The following is a 25,725-nucleotide window of genomic DNA, read 5'->3' on the forward strand; positions in this document are numbered from 1 at the left end:
TGATGGGTCGTGTCTCCTGCTCTGAACAGCATTTACGCTTTGCTATCTAAATTCTGTTTCAGCTTCCTATCTGCTAGACTGTGAGCACTATGAGTGAGGCTGTCGGTGTCTGCAGATATAGAATCAGATAGTAGAATGTTGCTTCTATGTGAGGCTTGGTTTCTTCAAAATAAATTTTTGTTTGTTTTTGTGAGTAAATCAGACTCTGGGAGCGGTCAGCTACATATGCTAGAGTATGTGCACCATTCCCACTACTCCCCATAATGGACCCAAGGTTTGCAAATATGTTTTAAAAAATCCTAATGGACTTGACTCCAGATGAGTTGTTAAGTACAGATGGTAAATACACATTTTATGGTTTAAATACGTGAAGGTGCTATTATGCACATGGCTACTTATGTAGTTTGGTAGATTTTTTTTGTGGGGTGGGAAGGGCAGGAGAGGGGGGTAGTTGAGTCAAGGACATTTTACACTGGAAAAATAGCAAGCTGTTAAATGCAAAAAAAACCCCTAGGTTTTAAATAAATTGAATGATGTGATTCAGTTCAACAAATGCAAAGGAATTATTGAGCGCCATTTGTGTGCTTGATGCTGTACAGCATGGAGGAAATCCCTGACCCAAGGAGCTTACACTCTAAAGTTTACAATTCCAAGTAATTTTCCACACTTCAGACTCCATTTAACTGGATCTTCTGCTTGAGTAAAGAATGTAGGAATGGACCCCAAGTTAGACAGGTGGAAGACCAAGTGGTCTGTGACATGTAGTTGCTCTCTCTACCCCCTCCTCTATTCAGATGAATAATACACTAGATGAACATGTAGGGTGGATATCTTTATTATTTCTTTAATATTATATTTCTTGTTTAGGAGGACAATTGTCAGTAAGCTTTGTTGGAAAAATGAGTTTTCATCCAAAAATCTATGGGAAAGAGGGGTCTTTACAGTACAGAGAATGCAAAAAAAGTTCTTAACAAGGGGAAGCATGTAAATAGGCTTGGCCACAAGTTTGTTTTCGATTTGTTGATTCTCCATCTTTATCTTGGCTCACTGAGCTATAGCATTAGAGCACAACAGCAGAATAGCATGAAACATTGAAGTACAGCTCTCTGCTATGATACTGAGGCCTGGTCTACACTGGTGACTTAGGCTGACATAAAGTCATTTACATCAACCTCTGTACACCTGTGTCTACACTGGCACTACTGTTAAGTCGAATTAAGTCGTGGCAAAAGTCGGCTTAATAAGACCACCTCTGCAAGTGGCGTAGGGCCTAATTCGAATTTGTTAGTTCGATTTAGTGTCAGTGTAGACACAACTTCACTTGAATCAACTTAGTTGCCCTATGGGAGGTATGCCACAATGTCCCGTTTTGACCACTCTGGACAGTTGCGCTGTGCTGTTCTGTGGTCACACTACCAGGAAAAGTCCCCTCCCCTCAAGCCCTGGGAAGATTTGAATTTTCATTTCCTGTCCTGCCAGCGTGGAGAGAGCTTTGTCACTGTTCTCCGCATGGCTACTGCAAAGCCCAAACGCGCTCAAGCATGGAGTCGACCAGAGGTCTTAGATCTCATCAGGCTGTGGGGCGAGGAGTCCGTTCTGGCTCAGCCAGCAAAAGGAATCTGGACATTTATGGGAAGTTATCCCCAGGGCATGCTGGAGAAGGGATGCAAGAGGGACACGCAGCAGTGCTACATGAAGATCAAGGAGCTGCGTCAGTCATATCAGAAAGCCAGGGAAACTAACAGCAGTTCTGGCTCCTCGCCCAAAACATGCCGCTGCTATGATGAGCTGCATGGAATTCTCAGTGGCGATCCCACCACGGTGCCGCCCCACAGCATCGATACTTCCACTAGGTCACAGTCCCTGGACAATGATGAGGACTCCATGGACGAGGAGGAGGAGGAGGCTGAGGAGAGCAGGGTGAAGGAGAGCAGGGTGTCCGTTCTCCCTGAAAGTCAGGACATATTCCTGACCCCAGAGCAGTCCAGCAGCACACAGGGCAGCACTAATGATCCCGGGGAAGGCACATCTGGTGAGGGTTTTTTTTTTCCTTCTTAGCTGTTCTGTCCTTTTACATTGGAGGGCGGGGTGCAGGAAGGGGATTTCAGGCGTTTCGGTGACTGTACTGGGGGATTACCCAGGGAACAGTTTGTTTATGTGATGAGAGATGCTCCGATAATCATCAGTTGATATCTCACAAAAACTTAGTGTAGGTAATCTGTTATCCTTTGTAAAAGTTTTCTGGGGAGGGCTGCATTGTTCCTTCCTCCACGGTAGGATACTTTTCCTCCCTCCACGGTAGGATATTTTGCCGAGCCACGCTGCAATCAAGGGAGCCTGCATCATGGCTGAATACAGCTGGTACCCCGCTGCGTGCAGCAAATCTTCCCTTTCCTCCTGTGTGACCCTCAGGAGTTCGCTCATGGTCACCTAGGGATGATGGTGCATGTTTAAAATACCAGAGCTATACAGCAGATGCCCTGTGACTTCTAAAAATCGGCTGCTGAAAGTCGACTTAAAGTAAGTCGACTTCCCTTGGCAGTGTAGACAAGGCCTGAGCCACTGCAGAATGGATTAAAGATAAGTTTTCTCCTCCTAGATTTGCATTTCCTTGTAACCATAGTCTTAAACATATTTGTATTTGTGGGTGTATGTATATTTTCATACTTTTTGTCCTCAGCAAAGTGTCTTAAGTAGCACCTTCTTGAAAGTTCCTTATAAGCAGTATATTTCTGAAGCTTTTCTTTCAAGCTTATATTAGAAGTTTCACAAGCAAGTTTTGAATCTGGATTTTTATCTCTTCTCCATCCGTATCAGCTGTTATCAGCCCCAGACCAAGTTAAGGGCTGGGTCTTTTAAGATGCTGAATGTGTTGGCCATGTTTTGCTGCTTTTGGGCCAATGTGGATTGATGCTATTAGTCAAGGTTATCTCCTCACTGACCTTGCCACCAAGGTTGAGTCCTGGCTACATGGTAATTGTGTAAATGAAACATTTTGAAAGGGTTTGTAAAGGATGATTTTCTTTTTGAGAACGAAGGAGGTATTTTTATAAATGTTCTTGGCTTTATTAAATTTGAATTTTGAGAGGGAAACCCACTATACACAATTTCACAAATTCAAAGAAAGAAACGTAATCTGAAATAGACTTCACTTGGCAGAAGAAATAAAGGAGACATTCTGTTTACGTTTTTGTTATTCCTAGGCTGGATTTCTTATTCGCCTCCTCCTATCAAGGTTTTGTAAAGGAGTGACAGCTGCATTAATTCTTTCCCTGTTTGTGCTTCGTATGTTAGATATTTGCTTAATTAGGTGACTTACAGGGGACTTGCAGAACATTAAGTAATTTATGCGGGGCTCATGCAGAAGTTTGCTTGCACCACCATTTTCCCTAGGGCTTCCGCTAGGGAACTCAGCATTAATTTGTAGGCAGGGTACCCAAGTTTCAACCCACAAGGACTCCTGCCCAAGTGATGCACTGAATCATCACTACCCTAGCCCCTCTCGTTCTCCAGTCAGCACTGCCCACTGCTTAAGAATGCACTGGCTGGCTGATGACCCTTGTCCTTGGTGAAGTGGTATTTGTGGGCATGCTGTGCCACTACAGTGCCATTCCAAGCAGACTTCTCCCCAGGGCCCTGGATCCAGCTGACAGTATCAGACCTCACCAGGAAGTATGAATCAGCTCCGCGAAGTGTAACTGGCCTCGTTCCTGAGGTGTGTCTTTGCAAATATCTAGGCATATGCTGTAGGCTGTGATCACTGATTCTATGTGTGTATGCTGCACATGAGCACGCACTGGCCTTTTCACACTTGTAGTTTGGTTGGTCCAGTCATATCATAAAGGCTCAGGATTTCACTGTCCCTAGGAACCAGTAAATAGTTGTGTGCCTTAAAAAATATGAAACAAAAATCTGGAGACTTTTTAAGCTTCATGTAACAAGGGGTCACTGTACTGTGTATCACCTTTGTGATTGAAAGTAATGCACTGCTGCTGGCTGTACTTTATCTCAGGCTGTTTGTGCACTGAGCATTGATAACCATTTATAGACAATCCATGGCATTTGTTTACTTCCTCACAATAGCCCTTCAGACCAGAAGATACTTGACTCGTATTTAATTGGTTTCACATTTAATTCAACAAAGGAAATTTTGAAGTAAGTTTTGGGGATTGCAGGGGGACCTTTGTTAACTCTGCAAGAGAACACGGCATATGAATAGATTTAAAAAAACAAGATGACTTTTCTAAAGGCATCAAGCCCCTCCTGTAGTGAGGCAGGGCATAGTACATCGAACGTAGAGACCTTTAAAATACATTCTGAAAGGCATGCTGGGAAGATACAGTACGTTGCTTGGGCACAACTCCAAAGCTCTCAAGGCAGGCAATATTTAAACAAGCTGGACAGCCCCTTTAGGCAAGCAGCAGGAAATCCAGCACTCAGCTTTGTGTTGTCGCATGGTCAGCAGAAGATAAAAGTGTAGGCTGTTGCAGCTGGGGTTCCCTCCTGTCACTGGATGGCAAACTGTTAAGAAAAGATAAAAGGGCAGAGAAGAACAGGAGTTGTCTTATTGAAAAGGGTTCTTATATGAGCTAGTCAAGTACTTTGGAAGATATTTGGCCTTATTCTTCTCTCGCTTACGTTGGTGTAAATCTGAAGCATCTCCACTGAGGTCAGCGGAGTTGTGCTGCTGTAAAACCAGCATGTGAGAGGAGAATCAGGCCCTTTGTTTCATCACAAACAACTGGTTTAACAAGGCTTCATTAACTATATGCAGAGCCACTTCACAGCCAGCAGTGGCCATCTCAAGTCTTTAGGCAGCTATGTGTGTAACTGTGGAATTGTTACTGACTGGGACTTTTATTTTCAAATGCCACTAGGATCCAATAATCTATTTTCTTCTCTAATTTTATAGCTGAAGCTCATTCCTGATTGTAGGCTATTAATAATTAGGGGAAGAGTTTAAATGAATAGAACGATTCTTTCAAGTCATCTGATGTCTGTCTACAGTATTTTTTCCCCCTTTCCCCCCCTGCATGACAGTATTGGTGTCTTGGGAAAGAGAGTGCTTAGTGCATTTGTTACCAATTTAGTAGCAAATACATACTCAAATGTAGGTCTTCTGAGTTCTGCATGTGCCATATGTAACCAAAATATAATCATAGCTGGTTCCAGTAAAAAGAATAAACATGATTTTGCTATTCTTCAGATAATGTTTCTTTAATTTAGTGTGATTTACAGTTGCACAGTCTTTTTGTTTTGGTAAGACAATAAAGCAGTTAGGCACCCTAGGGACCACAGTTAAGAACTAATCACTCCTCTGGGTGTACTGAGATATGAAACATGGCCAGGATAGAACCTCTGAAGATGTGATAATCTTCATAATTACCTCCAACTTTCTAGGAGCTCTCTTAACTGCTATTTTAAAGTCCTTTGTCATTTCAGAAGTAACCTTGTTTGCAATATTTTTGGTCTGTATGAATGGATTTGGTGGGGAATCCATAGACTATCTGTAGTTTTGGCTATGATGACCCATATGGAATTTGTTATGTGGTATGTTTAACCTTTGAGGATAGGACAAGAAGCAATGGGTTTAAATTTCAGCAAGGGCAGTTTAGGTTGGACATTAGGAAAAACTTCCTAACTGTCAAGGTAGTTAAGCACTGAAATAAATTGCCTGTGGGGAGGTTGTTGAATCTCCATCATTGGAGATTTTTAAGAGCAGGTTAGACAAACACCTGTCAGGGATGGTCTTAGATATTACTTAGTCCTGTAATAAGTGCAGGGGACTGGACTAGATGACCTCTTGAATTCCCTTCCAGTCCTACGATTCTATGTTAGGGGTTATAATTTTTGTAGTGTTTTTTTTTTATTCAGAACAACACTCATCCAGTGTATGATATTCTCCTCCTTGCCCAGGGCTGTCATGCCCATGTGTGTGGTTCTTACCTTCCTAAATTATATTTATATAGTGTAGAATCATAGTAGATATGGAAAAGACCTAGCAGAGTGTGTCTACACTGCAATTAGAAACATGCGGCTGATCTGTATCAGCCGGCTGGGGAAAGGGGCTGTTTAACTGCCGTGTAGATCGAGCTCTTGAAACCCTCCCTCCCCCATCTTGTAGGGACCCTGACTCCAGGCTCCATCTGAGCCTCAGTGCTTACACCGCAATTAAATAGCCTCACGAGCCCGAATCGACTGGTATGGGCCGGCTGTGGGTGTCTAATTGTCGACAAACCCTTAGATATTGCTTTTGCTGGGGGTTAAGTGAGAAGTGATGATGATACCTCCTCTTGCTTTCAGAAACCAAGTCTGAATTAGGGAACAAGTGAAGTCAGCCTAGTGGCCTCACTAGATAAATTGTACCACATCATCATGTATGAAATTAAGAGACTTCGTTAACCAGGTTGCTAACACATCATACCGATACATCATTGTTTTAGAGCTAGTAGTATTACTTCCCCTGCAGCTTTGATGTTTTAACTAATTCAAATATGTACTTATTTTAATAGCCATATCGTCTAGAGATTGAACCTCTTCAGTTATACTAGGGTGATCTCCCTTGACCTAACTAGCTCAGTTCTATTAGGATCTCGCTGAAACATGATACTGCAAGGGGATGATGTCTGAACTGGAAAGAGACTCTAATGCTGGAGCATTTGCTCCCATCATTTCATTATTTACTACTGTTGAGTGTCTCTAAAGGAAAGTACAAATTCAACTGCGGTGTTTTCACACTGAGTGTTTATCCTTTTTTGAATGAGAATGTGATCTTCCTGTTCAACTGGCCTTTCCATCAAGCATAAATGCAGTCAGAACTTTTATAGTTTGTGACCTATTCTGTGAACCTTTGCTGAACTTGTCCCAGCTCTCTTAAACATTCTAGGCTGGATTTTCTTACTCTCGTGTAGGTTGTGAGTGGTGCCACAGTGAAATTACACTTTGCAATATAAAGCAGCTCAAAACTGGTGAGCGAGGGAGAACCAAGCCGCCTGGTCAGGAAACATTGGAGGGTGGGGTGTGCATGTGTAAACATTGCTCATCCTAATGAATTTGATTGGCAGGATTGTTATCAATATCTGTGAATTAACAAATAGAATGTTAATATACAGTGAGTGTATATAATACAAGTAATTTGAAAACTGATTAGCTTAGTTTCACTAGCAAACTAATACCATCCTGCCAGAGAACTTTGCTTCCTGCTGGATATATAAATGTTTGTTAAAAAATCTGTTCTTGTGCTTATGTCCCCAGAATCAGTCATAGGTGTAATTGTTGCTGTTAGGCCTAAAACAAGCTGTGTTTTGGTGTTCAACATATATCTCAAGGGGATAGGGGAGAAAGAAGCAAGTTGCCCTTTTCATAAATAGATAGTGGAAAGAATTGTCTGTATCATCTATTGGTTTAATGTATGAGCAGTAGCAGTAGAATTTCTTCTTCTTTTTGTAGAGAAGGTGGTTTAGGACCAGCAACAAGACGTTTTATGCTGAAAGAAGAGTAATTTGAAACTTAAGTTACTCTCTGGAAAAACCTGTTAATAATTTTGTCTTCCGTTTTTTCCTCACCAGTGATAAGCTTCCTGCAAGTCATTGCAGTTTGCAGTATTTCACAGGTGTCCAAACTTTGTCTTGTTAAAGGCATTCAAGTAACTAGCCGGGAAATCAAGGAGTGTACCTAAATGTCTGGCGAGAATGAGGCACACTGCAATTGTCCTGATGTTTTGTCTGACTTGTGGAAAGAACAGGGCAGTAGGTGCTATCTGGGTCCAAACAAGTGGAACATCACATGCTAGGAATTGTAGTCTCTTCATACTGAGCCTCTACAGTGCGGATGAGTAGAAAGATAAAAGCTGTATACCTGTAAAATTATCCCTGTATAATTAGATGGTGTAGAAATGTAAGCCAATAGGAGTGTTTGTATAAGAATTGAGTGTACCTATAAAAAGTAAGAATTTATGCATATGTAATTCCTTTGTCTATGTTGTTATAAATATGGAAAGAATGTAAACTTCAGGGTCTCTCGCTACCCGCTGGTTGGGAAGTGTCTGACCTCTGCAGAAATAAATTCTGGAGACTGTTCACGAGACCTGCTTGGCTCTTGTTATCTGGTGCAGGGAAACGAACCTCCTGAAATATTTTTCAACAATTCTTTGTAAAATTCTTTTAATCCAAAGAGCTGTGGTTGTTCTTCCTCTTATGTTGTATCTCCATTATTGAGCACTTATCTACACTACAGGTTACTTTGGTATAACTTAACATCGCTCAAGGGTGTGAATAATCCTAAATGTTGGCGTAGACAGCTTCTCCTACCAACATAGCTGCCACCTCTCACGGAGGCACAAGTTATGAAGCCAATGGGAGAACTCTCTCCCATCAGTTTAAAGTGTCTCCATTACAAGCGCTGCAGCTGCACCACTGTAAGTGCTGTATTGTAGATGTAGCCTATAGGTTTGCAACATTAGTAACCCATTCTGTATGGTCCTCTGTTAATCTCTGTGTGGATGAATAGTCCTCTTGATCCTGCATTGTCCATCCAAAATCTTCTTTTTATCTGCTGCATGTTCTTCTGCCATCAACTTTCCCTTCTAATGCCCATAAACATGCATTGCCTGCTGAACCTCTTAAAATGTACCGTGCAAATCGAATCTTTTCATAAGATCTTACACTAGCGTTTGCTGAGTTCCAGTCATCTCCCGTTGGTTATATAATCTGTCTATGATATTTTCAGAATTCTTCTATAACACCAAAATTTGAAGGATTGTAGTTTCTTTATTATCGTTTGAATGTCCATGTTTCACAGCTGTAATTTAACACAGACCAAATGTAAGTTTTTAAGAGTCAGAATTTAATCTTCTGATTTACGTCCGTTCTCATCAGATGCTTATTTTTCCAGAATGTTTCTTGCACTCTTGCTGTTGTAGCTCTGACTTCAGTATCCAGTCTTTCATCCTCTGTAATGATGCTTCCTAAGTAGCAGTAATGTCTCATTTACTGTATGGCTGTGTCGTTCACTGGAATCTTGCATGTTTTCCCAGGATTCTTGCATACCACCAGAGCTGTGTTTCAAGGATCTTGAAAGCTTTACTGATACATCCAGCAGAACATTTAAGCTCATAGGGCCCAACTCATTGCTGACACAGGTGGTCACAATTCTGTTGACTTCAGTGTTTGCACCTTCATATAACAGAGATTTTTAACCCTTGGAGCCAAATAGCTTCTGTTCTATAAATTTAAGACTATGCCTACTACAGAGTTTCCCAAGTCAGCAGGTCTGGCCTGCAGAGCTTACAGAATTGCAGGAGCAGCCTGGCCCTTAAGAGGTCACCAGGCCAAATCATCTGATTTTGGTCACTCTCTTGTTTACTGCAGAGAGTTTACAGACTCTGAGCTCTATACTGACCTCTGTGGAGTCCTTGTAGGTCTGACCAGGCAAGGCCTATGTACTTCGTAAAATCTTTTTGCAATTCCTGTGAGTCTTATAAAGTCCATTGGGCCCAAAGCAATACTGCAAGGAATATAGAAGGTCAGCAGAAATGCCTGATGTGTTTTCTGTATGTCCTCCCATCCTCTAAGTCAAATACAGAAGTGTCTTTTTGGAGAATTCTTCCCAAGCTCCTTTGACAAAGCTAGGGAACTCTTGAATTCCATGAGAAATTGTTAAACTTGATACCTCTTATTACTGTGTCACTGTGGAGCCCCAGTCATGGACCAGGCCCCCATTGTGTTAGGCACTGTACAAACACAGAACAAAAAAGACAGCCCATGCCTCAAAGAGCTTCATAGGCAGTAAAAACTAACCCTAGCTGATGCCTTTTTACTCTGAATACATGGGAACCCTGCTGATCCTGGAGGATCGTGCATTGCCCACCTGCTCATAATTAAACACTTGTTTCATTTTCTTTTATGCATAAAAACATAAAACTTGTTTTGGTCCTTTTTTAAAAAATGTTTTTTTCAAGAAAATTCATGAAGTATAGTGTTAAGAAACAGTAATATTAATTTTGCATTCCCATAGTGCATTCCCATAGTGCCTTCCATCCAACAAACTTCAGAAGGTTTAGCTGCCTGTCTACTTCCTATAGCCTAATTAAATTAACCTCAATGATATAGAAAACCAAATTAAACAGCTGATTTCAAAATTAAGGCTCCACAAACAACCATAGCCCTGCCCAACTGAATCAACACTTGGATGCGTTCACAAATAATACAGCTACTTTAGACATATTTCACATTGCCAATGAAAATACACATTTTACACGTGGGCTGGTTCTTTTCTCTTCTCCTTGGGGGAGGTAATGAACCTCAGTTTGAGTTACTGTGGCACTTTGACATCTGCAGCAAATGTATGTAGAGCACACAATGTAAAGTTACATAATTGGTCAGAATCTTTAAAGTTGGGTTCAAATCACAAAAGGGGAAAGAGAATGACTAACATAGAAATGGGGTATCTAATCTTAAATGAAATAATGGATGTGATAGTTTGGTGTGTATGGCTCAGAGTGGAATGTGGGACGGTGTTGTGTGCAAACCTATTTAGAGAGTAAGATGCAAGATTGCATGATGATGGACCATAAGTGGGTCAAGTCTTTAGTCTGTGCCCAGAAGGAAAGAAATGTGTGTTTGGCCCATGTGGGTCATGTGGACTGGGAAAAGGTCAAGGACTAACCAGTGGTTTAGCGATCAGCCTGTGATAGGGTTCTGTAATCCATATTTGATATTCTAGATTAAAGAAGTGCAGGTGTAAAGAAATGTCTTATGGGTGGTTGAGAGGTCACATATTTGGGGTCAGAATTTTTATTATTATAGTACCTTAATTCTGCATTCTTTCACTCCAGTATGTGTCCCTCCCTCTTGGTTTTTGTTTGTTCAGTTGTTGTTAAACTAAAACTTCCAAATTAAACTTTATTGTGAGGCAGAGGAGTGAGTCAGTGTGTTTGTGTGTTATACAGAAATTCTAATCTTTTACCTATTTAGTGGAGTGTTTGTCTGAAATACATGGTAGAGAAGATAGATCCTGTGCTCACCCAGGAGCAGAAGACAAGAATATGATGCTGTTAACAAGGTTGGGAGAAAAGGAGGTGCTTGTTTAGAAAAAGCCTAGTCACTAACGCCTGTGGAGCAGAGGTACCCTCCTGATAACACAGAGGAAAATAAGAGGGTCTGTCTCTTTCCTGACTTTAAAGGAGTGGTTCTTTGTAATAAATGGCTGCCATGTGGCAGCTGTCTCCCAGCTTTGTGAGTCTGGCAGTAGTTAATCCTGTCAGCAAGGCATGCTCCCTGGAAAAGAACAGCAAGAAGAGCTGCGCATTCTTAAATAATTCTGTCCGAAAAATTTTGTTTTTTGTTGTTTAATTGAATCTTTTCCCCATTAAATAAAATGTGGTATTTGAGTGAGATTCTCATCTAAAAGTAGCATTAGTAGAATGTGCTATGAATTAAATAAAAATTAAAAAAATTAAACAATACAAAAACAAACCTTCATGGCAGGGTGTGCATGTTGTAGGGCATAAGAATGGCTGTGGAGGAACTCTCTCTACCACAGTATTGCCATCCTCAAGCATTCAAAAATTGAGTCAGGCCCCTAATCATGATTGGTTTACAATGCATAAGACTTTTAAAAAATGGGGTTCATTTTATTTGCTTCCTGGTTTTTTTACCTCTAGGATTCATGCTTTCCAGCTTTTCTCCACAACTATGAGGGCTAGAAACATTACGTAAAAAACTTTTTTTCTTTTTTTTAACAAAAGCTGTGATGCTCATTTAATAACGTGACTCCATCCGATTTTACAAAACATAAAAACATGTTAGGTGGTAACCCTGATTATTCCTGTAATTTCTAATCAAAGTTTTCTAATGTCATGCATGGTTTTACTAAATTATCTTGTTAGGTACAAAGTGCTTTGCTGTGCAGCCATGTAAGATATTCGCAACTGAGAGCTGGGTGAGCAAGAGGGCTGGAGTTTGCAATAAAAGGAGATGGTTAGTGGCCGAGGCGTTGCAGCAGCAGTGTCCGAGGATCTGTTCAGAGCTTCTTGACAAAGTGTGCTAATACTGTCCAATTAGGGCTTATCTACACAGGGAGTCTGACTAGCATAATTGTATTGGTATAATTGTACTGGTATCCCCACGTGGACATTCTTTTTCTGGGATAAGAGTGCATTTTTCCAGTTTAGCAATGATACTTCCAAAGCAACAATATCGCTACAATTCCCTATAGAACCAAGTCTTCAGTGAGTCTCTTAAAAAACAAACAAAAAAAAGATATATATCCCTCTAGGGTGGTAGAAGCTCATGATCAGGGCTCCCCTCAGAGATACAAAGCATTATCAGGAGTTCTGATGTTGCTTCCTATGTACACTTCACACTGATGATCCAGCCTTCCTCTCATCCTTCCCCAGCCTGTTCCTATTGCAGCCACAACTCCAGCTACGTAATGAAGAGTGCGGTGTTAAGACATGAATTGCGCACAAACTAGTGCCTGACATGCCCATTTGAGTTTTAAACTCTCTCATCTTGAATCCACGAGGAAAGCTGCCCTGAACAGCTCTCAGGGGAGGGTATTAAACTGAAGAGTGATGTCTGATACATTTCTGCTCATCTGATCCACCAGTTGGGACTGACGGGCTTCCCCTCCTGACCAACAGGTGCAAAGACCAATTGCCAGTGAGCAATTCGACATCATCAGTTTTTGTGGCTTTCCTTCATCTCAGCATTACTACTACTGCTGTTTTCACGATGCCGTAATAAGAACAACCAGACCAATTGTCCCCTACCAATTCATTACAGTGGATGCCTAGACATCTGCATGACCAATTGATAAGTCCCTGTTTGTAACTTGTCTCAGAAACAATTGATTGAAGGCTCTGGTTATGTTACATGGGACACAGATGCCTGCCCTTGGCCTGCCTTTAAAGGGCAAGCTGCTGCATCGTGCCTCTCATCAGGTTCTCTCTCCTCCTGTTCATTTTACAGCAGGAATCCCATGGCTTGGACTGGCTATACCATCTGGGATTTCAGCCACTCTGTCACCGTTGTCCAGCTCTGCCTGCATGTAGCCCTCATAGGTTTTCTTCAGCTGACATTTTTAGAATCCAGGAGCACTTTGTCTCTGGTTGTAAGATTTTTGTTTTGTTTTTGTTTGTTCACTACAAGCTTTCCACCTGGTTCTTCCAGATTTAATCCATCTGTTCTATTATTGAGGCTCCTGGATGTAAAATCCCTTCCATAACACAGTACAGTGCCTGGTCATCCTTTCTTTTAAAGGTGTGGTTGACATCTCAGCATGCACAACTTTCCCAGAGGTTTAAAGTTTATTCATATTAATGCTCTGGCTGTATTATGGTTCATCCTTGTTTGGTTGGTTTTTTTTTTAACAAACAAGAGGACTTAACAACAAACCTCTTTACCTTTTGCATTTAAGACCATGTTTCCTTATTTTACAGCCCCAGCCTGTCTTTCCTAGTTGAATGCAGTGTTGTAGCCCTGTTGGTCCCAGCATATTAGACAAGGTGGGTGAGGTAATATCTTTTATTGGACCAACTTCTGTTGGCGAGAGAGACAAACTTTTGAGCTTCCACAGAGCTCTTCTTCACGTCTGGGAAACGTATTCAGAGTGTCACAGCTAAATACAAGATGGAACAGATTGTCTACTTACGCTGCTTCCATCTTGCATTTTGCTGTGACACTCTGAATACGTTTCCCAGACCTGAAGAAAAGCTCTGTGGAAGCTCGAAAGCTTGTCTCTCTCGCCAACAGAAATAGGTCCAATAAAAGATATTTCCTGGTTGAATCGGGGGGGAAGGGAGAAAGATTGTCAAGTGCTGCTTCGATACCTGAGGCACTACTTATCAGAACACATCACTAGAGGACTCTAACAAGTACCCCCTTTATCTCCCTCCCATGCTCCCAAGGAGAAAAGGAACCTCTCATTTCTCACAGCTGCTTAGTGAGGGAAAGGAGACCCAGAAGCCACTACAGAAAAGGCATTTCCTCAATTCCTTCAGGGCTTCTCTGCAGAAACAGCTGTATACAGAGCCACTCTCCTTGCTGGCTTCTTTTGTATCTTCAGCCCAACATAGCAATGAGTCCCCAAGAGATACAAAGCACTAGCAGGAGTTCAAATACTGTGGTGCTCAGATACTACAGTAATGAGTGCCATATAAGAACCTATATAGAACAGAATAGAATTCTTCTCCTCCCCATGCCTCTGACCCAATGTTGGCTGCTTGAGGAAGGGAGCAGGGAAAGTTATTCTGTCAGTCCCTGGTGCTGCTGTCAGCAGTATTGTCTGAGACTGCCATTTTCTCGTCAGTCTTTGTCGAAAAAGTCTCCTTGCCCAGGGAGATGAGTCAGTACTCTAAAGAGCAAAATAATGGCCCCAAACTGGGAAATGCTCATCTGTCGACTGCAAGACGTTATGTGATGTCTTAAGCAGGTCAGTATTCTTGCAGCCAGTGCCACTCTGGGGGAAGAGAACTTGCATGGATTGCCACTCCATCTGAAGCAAATAAACCAGACTTAAAGCCAAGAACCACATCTACTTCCTGGAACTCTAAGTCATTCACACAGCTGTCTTAGCTTTCAGAACACATGCAACGCCGTTCTTAGACAGTAATGCTTTTGTGTCTGCTTTAACAAGCAGAGAGGGAATATAGGAATAGACATACTGGATTACACCGAAGGTCCCTCTAATTTAGTGGTTTCCTCTGATGGTTGTCAGTTCCTCCTGCTTCAGAGGAAGGCAGCCGCCTCCCCATTTCCATTTGTGCCATGCTGTAGCATGAGGAGTTAGAGAGGAGAGAGGTGAAAACGCCTTCCTGATTTTTGTTGGCCTTCAGTTTCCTTGCTTGCTTGCTTGTTTGTCCTAGCTTGTTAGCTGTTAATTTTAAGGCTACTAACAACACTATCCAGACACTTTCAAATCCTGATTTCCTCTTCACTTAAACAAGTTCTTGAAGATACTGAAATAGAAAGATAGAACCTTATTTCCTGGGTCTTCATTGTTAAATAAGTTAACCCAGAAACTGAATGAACTGGAAGGATGCGGGGAGTTTCTTCCGAGTAGCTTTCCATGTCACATGCTAGCAGTTGGGTACTCTGTATGTGGGCATGATTGCCACCGGAGTGGGGTAAGAAGGTATTTAGACGCTTCAGCAACTATGCTATTTAAATGTGGGCGTCTCAGTAGTGATTACCTTCTGACTCTCTAGTGCCTGGCACCTTGTGTAAGTCACTTACACTCATGCAAAATTCTACCCAATCAGAATGGGAATGTTTCACACCTACTGTGCACAGGTGTAAGTGATTACATAAGGGACAAGTCCATTGAAGAGCCAGGTACTCCATGCCTATCTGGAGCCATCCAGTTTTTGGTCTCACTTTCAGTACTTGCACAGTAGATCCAGCTTTCTTGTCTCTCAGCTTAATCTCAGCTAGGGAGGCAGTTCCCATCTGAAGTGGCACAGGGCAGCTGGAGCATACCACTGAATCTCATTCAAGAAATTGCAGGGGACTGGTTCACCATTGCATTACTTTAGTTGTATGCCAGTATAACTGCATTGATTTCAGTATAGTTAGGTCATACAACTTGCCCATGTTGCCAATCCTAAATACTTTTATGATCCATGTGCATTTTGTTTTCTAAGCTGTTATAGAGGAAAAATAAGCATGTGGGCTATTTATGCGTCTTTGAGGGTGAAGGGAAGGCAGGTTCATACATTTTATTTATTTTTATTTTAAACAAAGCAAAAGTGTAATCCATTACACCTACATAGCCACAGTAATATAAATACACCAAATATTTCTAACAGACAATATGAATAACAACATAAAAGGTTCAGAACAAAACAGGCAGTTTTAGTTGAGTGGTTGGAGTGTGCCCTTAAAGTTGTGCTTCTCTGGTTTTTGTGAGTTTAGAGCAACATTTTCTCTGAGGAAGATTCTACCTTTACGTGTGTGTATTCAGACATTTTGGGAAATTTTCTCAGTGCCTGTTTTGAGTTAATTCTAAGTAGTAGAAAGAACTACCACCATAAAGTCCTGTTCTGCTGTCTTATCCTTTTTGCTTTTCTTTTCATATAGGCTGCTCTGTACTGGTGCTCCAGCAGTGGTGACAGTGAGGTGACGTTACCAGTAAACTTCTCTGCCATTGGAGCCTCGCCAGCACCAATACTTCAGTAGCAAGGGCAGACTGGGTATTAAAAAGGTCAGTTGGAAAACTTTCTTTGGTTTTCCTTTGCTTGAGGCAGTGGCTTTGAATAGTATCACCCTTTCTTCTTCCCACCCAGCTCGTTTCCTCTCCATCTCCTCCCTGCTACCCTGGAGGCTTTGAAGCAAAATTTCACTAAAACTATAATCCTGCTTTTTATGTGACCAACAGCATGGGAGAGCAGCAGGGAGAAATAGTTTCCCTTTGCATGCTATGACTGAAATTCATGCTTTTGCAGAACCTCACCATGAGACCTATGTACCACTTAAGTCTCACTTAAATCCTAATTTGAAGGCTCAAGTGCAAGTTTAGTGGTGCATAGGTTTGGGTACTAGATTTCTAAATGAAGGTGAATCGCAACCTGTGAGATGTATCTTTAGGAACACATGGAAAGAAGCTATCACGGGCTTTTTGTCCCAAATGAGATATCCCCTTGCTGATTTGAACAAAGTTGATTTCTCTCTAAATCTCTGCATTAGCAACTCTGTCTGGACTTACATTTGAACAATTTTTGGTTTCACTTCTCATTGAGAAAGCAGGTAATTTTAGGGGGATGGTAAGTAGGAGGAGTAATGCTTTTTAGGGCCAGAAGGGGAAAGTGTTTTGAAATGCATGTGGTGTGTGTTTTTAAAATGGTAATCCACCTCCCCCCCCCCCCCCCCCCCCCGTCCCCCTAAAAGAAAAGATTATCCATAGTATAGAACATAGTGTGTTTAATGAAACCAAGAAAAGTGTTTGGCTGAAAGTACTACATTTTCTTTGGCCCAGTTAATTCACTGCTTGTACTTTAACATTAATGTGTGGGGCTTTCTTTTTTTTAAGTGGAAAAATGAACTGCTTTGTGCTATACATCAGGTTTCCCTCTCCTTGCCTGTACTATGTGTATTGTATGTTTCTTCCTATCTATTCCAAAGGGAGAGCTCATGTGCAAGACAGTAGGACAAACTGCAGTCAAAACTTGTAATAGTTCCAAAGGTTGAGGCACACTTTCTGTTTCTGTAGCAGCTTCTCTGTGATGAGCTGAATGACTGAGAAGAAGCATCATCTCTTCCTCCTTCCCTCTTCCCACCCCCTTTAAAGATTATAATCAAGGTTCTCCTTTTGCTTTATCTAGTGCTTTTAAAGAGAAAGGAGAAGATTCTGTAACCATCAAGAACTATAAATATAAGATAAAATGGGGTGGGGGGAAAGAGCAAATGTGGATGGGCTCAGCTTCAGCATACTGTGGAGTCGCATTTGATCCCAAAGGAGGAAATAGATCTAGCAAATGCCTTCCTGTTCAGACTGAATGGGAAGCAACAAGTTTTGCATGATTTTTGTTAAAGCCTCTGCTTTCTCCATGACCGTCTCCTCAAGGCTGGTTGTCAGTTGTTTCAGAGCTGGTCTTTGTCACAAACAGTTATTTGCAGCCTCTAGCTTTCTGTGGTCCTGCATGGCCTCAGTCACTTACAAATGCCACACTTCTACCCACAGCACAGTTTGTGAAGCAGGACCAGAGAGGAGGGACAGATTATTGCTAGGGAACCTGCAGTCGTAAGTCTGGCCCTGAACATACAGTTCTTGCTCGCCCTGTGTGTGAGTGTGTGTGTGTGAGAGAGAGAGAGAGAGAGAGGATCATTTCCCCACTCCATAGGGAATTAATTTGCATGTTAATATTGATTCACATGTTAATACAGCCTGAAGTTGTATTTCTTCCCAAGCTAAGCTCCCTGTCTCCTTTAATTGGGAAGTGGGTAATTGCCAGTGGCAGCAATAAACAGAAGGATCCCTGAGAGCTTGAGAAGACAGGTGATCCTGTAGCAGTTACAGAACTTCCATATTGATGGCTTTGTCTCCTGAGTAGATTCCCTGAAATAGGTTCAGTAGGCCAAACCCTCTGCTTTCTACTGGGGGAGAGACGGAGATGCAGGCGCGCGCGCGCGCGCGCACACACACACACACACACACACACACACACACACACACACACACACACACACACACACACACACACACACACACACACACACACACACACACACACACACACACACACACACTAAACGTTGCAAGAGAAATCTCACTGAATTTTCCTGCCCCAGGGCCCCTCCCTGCCATGGGTTTTCCCACAGGAAGAAGAGATTTGGCCCAGTATTCTTATTGTTGCTATATCCTATTGCAAATAGAAAGTTGTTCTTCCAGAAATCAATGCATGATGTTTAGTTCAGTTGTCTTTGTTTCAGTGGTATATTTTTCCTTCCCACAACAGTACTGGAATGTATTTTAGTGTATTCCAATAATAATTACTCTTGCAGAAATTAAGCATCATTCTTTAAACTGTTTGCAAAATAGGAAGTTTTTAATGTACAGAAAAAAATTGGTCTCCTGTTTTAAAAACAAGATCCGTATCCAAACATCTTGTTTGAGTTGGCAGAAAGCTGTATTTTAGTTTCAGAAATAAAATAGCTATTTGTACACAGAAGCTGTAAGGGCTGCAATTGTACTGTATTGTTCCCTTTCTGAAAGATGTACACCATGCATACCTGCAGAGAGATTGCAAAACTGGAAGGTGAGTTTTCAGGTTAATGTTTGTATGTCTGCCCTTTTCTTTCTATTTGATGAGTAGTTTGGATGAACACTAATACTTAAAACCATGCTAGGAATTCAGAATTAATTTATTTGAAAGGGCCTTCTGCAGTATTTAAATTACCTTGGAACCACACCTGTTTTCACAGCTTTTAAATAGATTTGTTTTTAATTGTTTTGGGAAGTGTCTAATAATTAGTGATTTGACATGTTGGTTATTGGATGAAAAATTCAAGAATAGATATTAATCTGCTTAGAAAGAAAGATGATTAAACTAAGTTTGTTTATTACTTTAACAAAAACACAGAAATGGTTTAATATTTTTTCCAGTTTTTCTGTTGTATTAACTAAAGGGATGCTGTTAAGTCAGTAAGATGAAATTTTTGGGCCAATGTAAAAAATTTTAAGCTATTAAGGAAATGTGATTTTTTTACGTTTGTAGTTCTTGTTTTTAAAATACATCTACTCCTGCATGAATCCTTAATCACTTGAGATGTAAAAAGTCATTACTTTTATGGGCTAAAATAAAGACAGCTGACACTGCAGCTAATAAAAGCCCTGATCTGATTGCTGTGCAAAAAATAAAGAAGATAACAAAGAAATTTAATTTCAGTTCTGCTAGGAACACAGTGCCTGATCATGAAGTGCAGGGCACCTGGAACTCTTACTGAACTCAGCTCCTTCCAGGATCATATCGTTTTTAAAAGCTTAATTTAGGGAGGCTGCATTGTGTAGTGACTAGAGTCAGGACTCCTAGATTTTATTCCAAACTCTGCTACTGACCTAAGGTGTCAAGTCACTTAGGTCCTGATTCAGGAAGATACTTAAGCACATGGGTAACAGTTAAGCAAGTGAGTAGTTCTGTAGAGCTAGATTCTGCCATCCTTCCTCACGCTGAGTGAAGGTAGATGTAGTCCAAGGAGTTATTTATTCAGCATGAGCAAACATGGCAGACTTGGGCCCTCTGTCTCTCTATGCCTTTGTTTCTCTACCTGTAAAGTGGGTATCACTGGGGTGTTGTAATTCATTAATGTTTGCAAGGCAGTTTGAGATCCACTTAGGGAAAGTGCTATGTAAGTGCAAACATATTCTGTAAGCTCAATGGCTCCTTCAGTGGGATAAATCCAGTAAGAGGTGCTCATTCTTTTTACAAGAAAAAATCCTTATTGTTTTCACTGCTATTTGGGACCTGTAGCCTCTGCGTATAGGGAAATTAAAACACGTAATGCTGTTAAAGGCCTGCTGAGAGACAGCATTTTGAAATCTGAGAGATGGTAAAGGATGGTGATCTGTTTCAATAGTGAAGTAACAGAACTATTTTTCTTTAATGTTACCATGGTGTGATGCTGTGTTAAAACTACTTACATTTTGCAGTATTACTTGCTGAAAAAAAATGTTCCCTTAGGAATCTTTTTTTTTTTTGGGGGTGGTGGTTACGTTTTGTTGTGTTCCTGTATGTCTGCCACTGCCATATACTCTAAAAAGGCCTTCAAAAACTTCTGGCATGTTTGAACCAGAGAGGTGTCCATCTCACAGAGTTAGAGTTGCTGACGATAGCTTGATGAGTGCCTGTGTAGCTTGCAAAAATAAAAGGAAATGAGAGAGGAGGGGGAAAAATTCTACCAGCAAAAATGGCTTATGTATATTTTCAATATGTAGCCTTACAAACTGGGACAGTGGATGTGATAAACTTACTGAATGGTCCCAGACATTTCAGTTGTCCCTTCCACTGTTAGCAGGAAGCAAAGGGTCATCATGCATTCATCTATTAGAATAAACTGTAATTCTTCTTAAAGGGAAGTGCAGAATGTATGAACTTGAATTACTTAAATTCTTTAGCTGCAGAATACACGTGAAATTCTCAACCAAATGTCGCAAGTGTCAGTGATGTGCTCTGTCTCCTTTTTCACTAGTTGAATCTGGGAGATAAATTAGGGGGATGAAGTCTTTCTCTGTTAAAACTGCCTCATAGTTAATGTACTCTTTCTTCCCTCCCCCCCCTTTCGTCATATGGTATTAGAGGATGCTGCTGAGGATCTAGACTCTGCTAAGCATAATACACTAAGTGGGGAGAACAGCACGCAAGAAGAAAACCTCATTGTTCAGCAGTCAAAGGAGGAAAATGAAGGTAACTTGTTTAACTAGATTTGTGTGCTTCATTACTTTAAAGGATCAGCAAGATTTTTAAGAGTTTTCCCCATCCCTATTCATTTATATATAGCAGTAGATTATATATATCAGAAGCACAAAGATGTACTCGTCCACCACTGTAAGGCTTCCGAATGAAGACTCCTTTTTGGCTCCCAATAATTTGGCACAACATTACTTTATCCTCCTAGAACACCTGTTTATAATGTTCATACTTCCCATTTCCCAAAACATGTTATACAGAGGATCACGTATACATGGGCAAACATGTACCATGTTCTGTATCCCACATCATCTCTAATAGTGGCTTTCCCAGTATACTCAGATATTTAAGTCTGGGCTCGGTTCTGTTCATCTTGAATAATGAATCTGATGGGGTTTGAAACTTGCTGGTTTTAAAGCATGCTCTTTTTATATTTCTAAAGCAGAATATGAAAGATTACTGCTATGTTAGAGTTTCCATAATACGTCCATAAATTGGAATACCAGAGACGGGTACTTTAAACATTTACTGCCCCAACTATTTAAGTGCAGTATCTGAAACAAGAACATCCTTGCTACACGTAAACATGATGTAGAATAAATTTTCTATGTGTATTCTACATTGCACTTCTTATACCTTGATGTAATACTCCCCAAAACACCTACTCACCCCAGTGGCAGTGTGTTTGTAAGCGCACCTGCTCATCAGCAGTGCTCCAGCCTTTCGCTATGGTCACAGGATTCTACACAAGGTGCTGCACTATGACAAGAGAATTAAACTAAATCTGATTTAAACTCAGGATTATTGACCATTCTACATTGAGGGGTTTGAAAATCAAGTTCACATGAACAGAGCATTCGAAGAAAAATGTGCAATTTGGCTTATGCTTTCCAGAACTTTAGTCGCTTTCCTGTTAATTAAAGGACCCCAAGCTGTTATGAACTATTGTTTTTTACTTTTTCTGACCACACAGTTGTGAATTCTTTGAGGCACGGACCATGTCTCTTCCATCAGCTACATGCTGCTGAGCATACCATTAGCTCTCCAACAGATAATCTCAGCAACTTTTTTTGTTTACAATTCCAGAGAAGCAGCTCACAAGCTTAAACAATTACAAGACATCAACTTTACCAAACAGTGTGGAAGGTACAGATTTGTCCTCCATTGACGCCATGATGTCAGCAGTAATGAGTGTGGGGAAGATCGCTGAAAATGGCGGGAACTCTCAAAATATCAAGTCCCCATCAAAGTCTCCTGCACCAAATCGGATTGGCAGGAGGAACCAGGTATCTAATTCCAAGCATACAGTGGGTGAGATAGTTGCACAGTGGAGGAAAAGAGTTAATTTAATAATACATTCTGGCATCAGCTGAAATGCACTGCAAAGCCATGTGTGGTTTGTGACTTTTTACAGAATAATCATAAAAATCTGAGCTGGAAAAGACCTTGTCATTTGTACATTGATCTTGTGAAGCACTTAAACACATGCTTAACTGTAAGCATGTGAGTATTCCAATTTAATTACCTTTGCTTATATGCTTTGCTCAGTCAGGGCCTTAGTTCATCCTTCTACCAGTACAGGTCGTCCCTTGTGGTATAGTCTTTGCTGCTCTTTTTCTTTTTTTAAATAAGTACATAGACTTACTGCATAATATAATGCAAATGTGTAAAGGTTGATCAAATTTATCACATTTACCAGTTGATGGCACTGTATCAATACCAACATAAAGAAGAGAATTGTATCAGACAGCACTGTGTTATTTATGTGATGTTCCTGAAGCAATTTATTAATAGCCTGCAAACTAGTCTTTCAGATAAAGGGCTTCTGATTTGGCTTAGATTTTATTTCCTCTCAGCAAAAAATACATTAATTGAAAAGAAAAATATGTCAGGGTGATATAAAGACAAGTGTGTTCATGGGAGTGTATTATCTAACAGCTGTCATGAAGATTTGCCCGCTAATAATGTTCACAGCCCGAGGTTGCCTTGGGCTCCTTGGTTTCATTGCATTAAGTAGAAGTATGCTGTTCAGACTGGTGTCAGTGGCAGGGCTACTACACAGCTGTCTGCTCTTAGGACACCACGTGATTTGGCTTCAGGAGAGTTTGTTAGAGTTGCTGACCTTTATTCCACCTGATATTTCGATGGGCATTGGATCAAGGGAAGCTCAAGAGAGTAAATGTGACAGGATTAAGAGGGATTCTTACAGTGTAAAAATAAATAAATAAGTTAATAAAATAGCGGATTTGTTTTTAGGTGGAGATAGGTTACCACCAATGGGGTAAATGCTTATCACTGGAAAAACGGAATTGACAGGATCTCAGTGCAATATTAAGTTTGCATCAGTCTGTTTTGTAGCCTGACTATAGCAACTCCCTATGCAGCAAATTTCTACTTGTAGCAAAGCAGATTAAAAGTCGTGAATTGTTGCAGTGCATTGCAAATATAGATCTGAATTCTGGTCAGAATGCTCCTCCCAACCCCTCCCCCAATTAAAGTAAAAGGGAAACCGAATTTATCTGGTTTTCTGTGTCTCTTTGTTATATTCCCTGAATCCTTGTCCCAAGTCTATGGTTCTGTTTATGATGCTGCCTTTATCTTGGCTATGGTCTGTCTAAAGTCTCCTAAACCCGCATTCACATCAATCCTCATCTGTTACAACTTTTCGTTTATTTTCTCCTGAAGAAAAGATGCTACAAAGAGACTTCAGGCACTTTTGAGACAGAAGAAGGGAGAAAAACAAGAAAACAAATCAAGCTAATGCAAAACTCCTAAAAAGATTTGCCATCAGTTGGGTGCAGAAGGGCAGTGCCAAGTTGCTTTATTAAAGACGGTGTAGTTCACACATGAGCTGCTAATTTTATCTTTCAGTTCAGGAAGTACTTTTTCCCCAGCATGACTGCCACAGGTCAGATTAGTGTTGCATTTTAAAATCTTCAGCGATGCTGTTTTTATAGAAGGGATGCTAAACTTTTTTGCCTGTATTGAGTCAGTCAACAGAATTCCTCCTTTAGCCACCCTTGATTTGGTTGACCTGTATTATGGTATGCAGTATGTACTGTGTGAGCACTGGAGAAAGTTTGGGTTTTAGTTAATAATAAACCCCAGAGTCAATACTAATCAGCTCTGGCTGAGCTATGGTGTGTATCTGATCTTTGCTTCAAGGTGAACCAGTAATTACTCTATCTTCTGTTAATTTGCTGATTCAAAGAGCAAGCAGTCTAGAAAGCAGCCTTCAAAACAATTGCATCATGTAGAACTGTATCCTTAGCTAAAAAGGAAAAATAAGTAGTCTGATAATTTCACAGATATGCTCTGGGGATTAAACACCATCTAAACTGTCAGCACAGCTGCAGGGATTTTCCTCACAGCACAGTGTGTTTGTTCTCTCAGCCCTGAGCCAACTTTAACAGGGCTCTAGCATAATTGGAGCTGAACGTTCCTTCACAAACTGGTGTGTGCAGTAAAGTTAACATCTGTGGAGAGGAGTATGTGTATTTTAATTACATATATATTCCACATGTAATATGTACTACTGCACAGATTTGGTCAGCTTTCTTGGGGATGTACAAATTTCATAGAAATGGTTTTTTTCATTTGCCTGCTAATGTTTTTGCCTTCTAGTATTTTGTAAATGACAAGAACGTGAGGCTTTGGCCTATATTCAGGGACTATAGTGAGATCTACTTTAGAGAGCTCTTTGCAGTAGATCTATAAACAGTGGGAGGATTTTTATATGTAGGGAAGAAGGCAAAAAAGGCCAACCATTGCAAATTAGATTGCATGTCTCATACTTTTTAGATTTGAGATCAGTGTATTGTTTACTCTTTTGTTTCTTTGTTTTTGTTTAGGCTGAAAAGATGTGAAAAAAATGGCCATTTATCCATATAGAAAAGTCTTATTAGAAGTTAATAGAAAATAATCATCCTTTTTTAACAATTCTGTAGAATTTAGTAGAGAAATTATTATATTCCCGTCTGTAAGATATGGTCTGTCCGTCGTTCCCCCGCCACCCCCCCCCCCCCCCCCCCCCCCAAAAAAAAAAAAAAAAAACAAAAAAAAAACCCACTACAGAAGGTTGTTGATTTATTCAGTTCAGAATATAGGACTTCAGAATAATTTCCCTAGCACCTGATTGGCATCATCCCTTTTTAAATTCTATAGTACTTAACTGTAAGGGATTTTAGCCATCCACTTTTCAGTGAGAAGGGCAAGCTCCTTTCATGTGTTGGTCGTACATTCTGGAAACAGTTCTTTTTATTTGACAACTTCCTGGGAGCTTTTTAGAAAGAGGAAATGAATGGGTACAGACACATACACAGTATCTCTGATGGAGGAGCTATTCATCTCTTTTCATTATTAAACCAAGAATACTTAAAATAGCACGCAAGAAACTTCAAGCAGAACATACCTTTTCAGTATAAACATGATACTTGCCATCTGTGACACTGATTATTTTTGTGTATTCTTGAGTTACCAAGGGTTTAAATAACAAACATTGGGTCTTCCTGGTTGGTAGAGATCTGCACTGTCCTTCAGAAAAGCCATGTTCAGTTTTCAGTCTTGGACAGTCTCTTGCTTTTTATTTGGAGGCTCAGGTAATAACAGCACACAGTGCTCCTGTGGAGTGTTGGAGATGGATGTGCCTTTTGTCACTTAACAGCAATCCTGGGCAATTAAGTGAAATTAATTTGATTCCATTCGGAGTCCTGTTGCACCCTTAGCTTGGGGGTTGAGTCAGTATCTCAAGGGCATACTTAAAAATGTAGGGCTGGATTCCCCACTCTCACTGTTCTTATTCTTGACTATAGTTACTCTTGTTC

At 40.7% G+C, this 25,725-nt stretch overlaps 1 protein-coding gene across 8 annotated transcripts in view; it reads left to right on the top strand.

Annotated features, from left to right (window-relative positions):
- The window catches only part of RREB1 (ras responsive element binding protein 1), a 145,492-nt gene that overhangs the window by 44,059 nt on the left and 75,708 nt on the right, over window positions 1-25,725 (top strand). For 4 of the 8 annotated variants that reach the window (XM_067562632.1, XM_067562635.1, XM_067562633.1 and 1 more), the window contains exons 3-4: window positions 20,792-20,899; window positions 21,989-22,188. In XM_067562632.1, the coding sequence (XP_067418733.1) occupies window positions 20,792-20,899; window positions 21,989-22,188 (308 nt within the window). Of the gene's footprint in view, window positions 1-16,079; window positions 16,204-18,275; window positions 18,755-20,791; window positions 20,900-21,988; window positions 22,189-25,725 lie in introns of those variants that run through there. The other 4 variants (XM_067562638.1, XM_067562637.1, XM_067562634.1 and 1 more) reach the window with 3 other exon arrangements.

This window comes from Emydura macquarii, unplaced genomic scaffold, assembly GCF_026122565.2.
Source record: "Emydura macquarii macquarii isolate MOO-44397 ecotype Brisbane River unplaced genomic scaffold, CSIRO-AGI_Emac_v2 contig_2452, whole genome shotgun sequence".
Classification (NCBI taxonomy): Eukaryota; Metazoa; Chordata; order Testudines; family Chelidae; genus Emydura; species Emydura macquarii.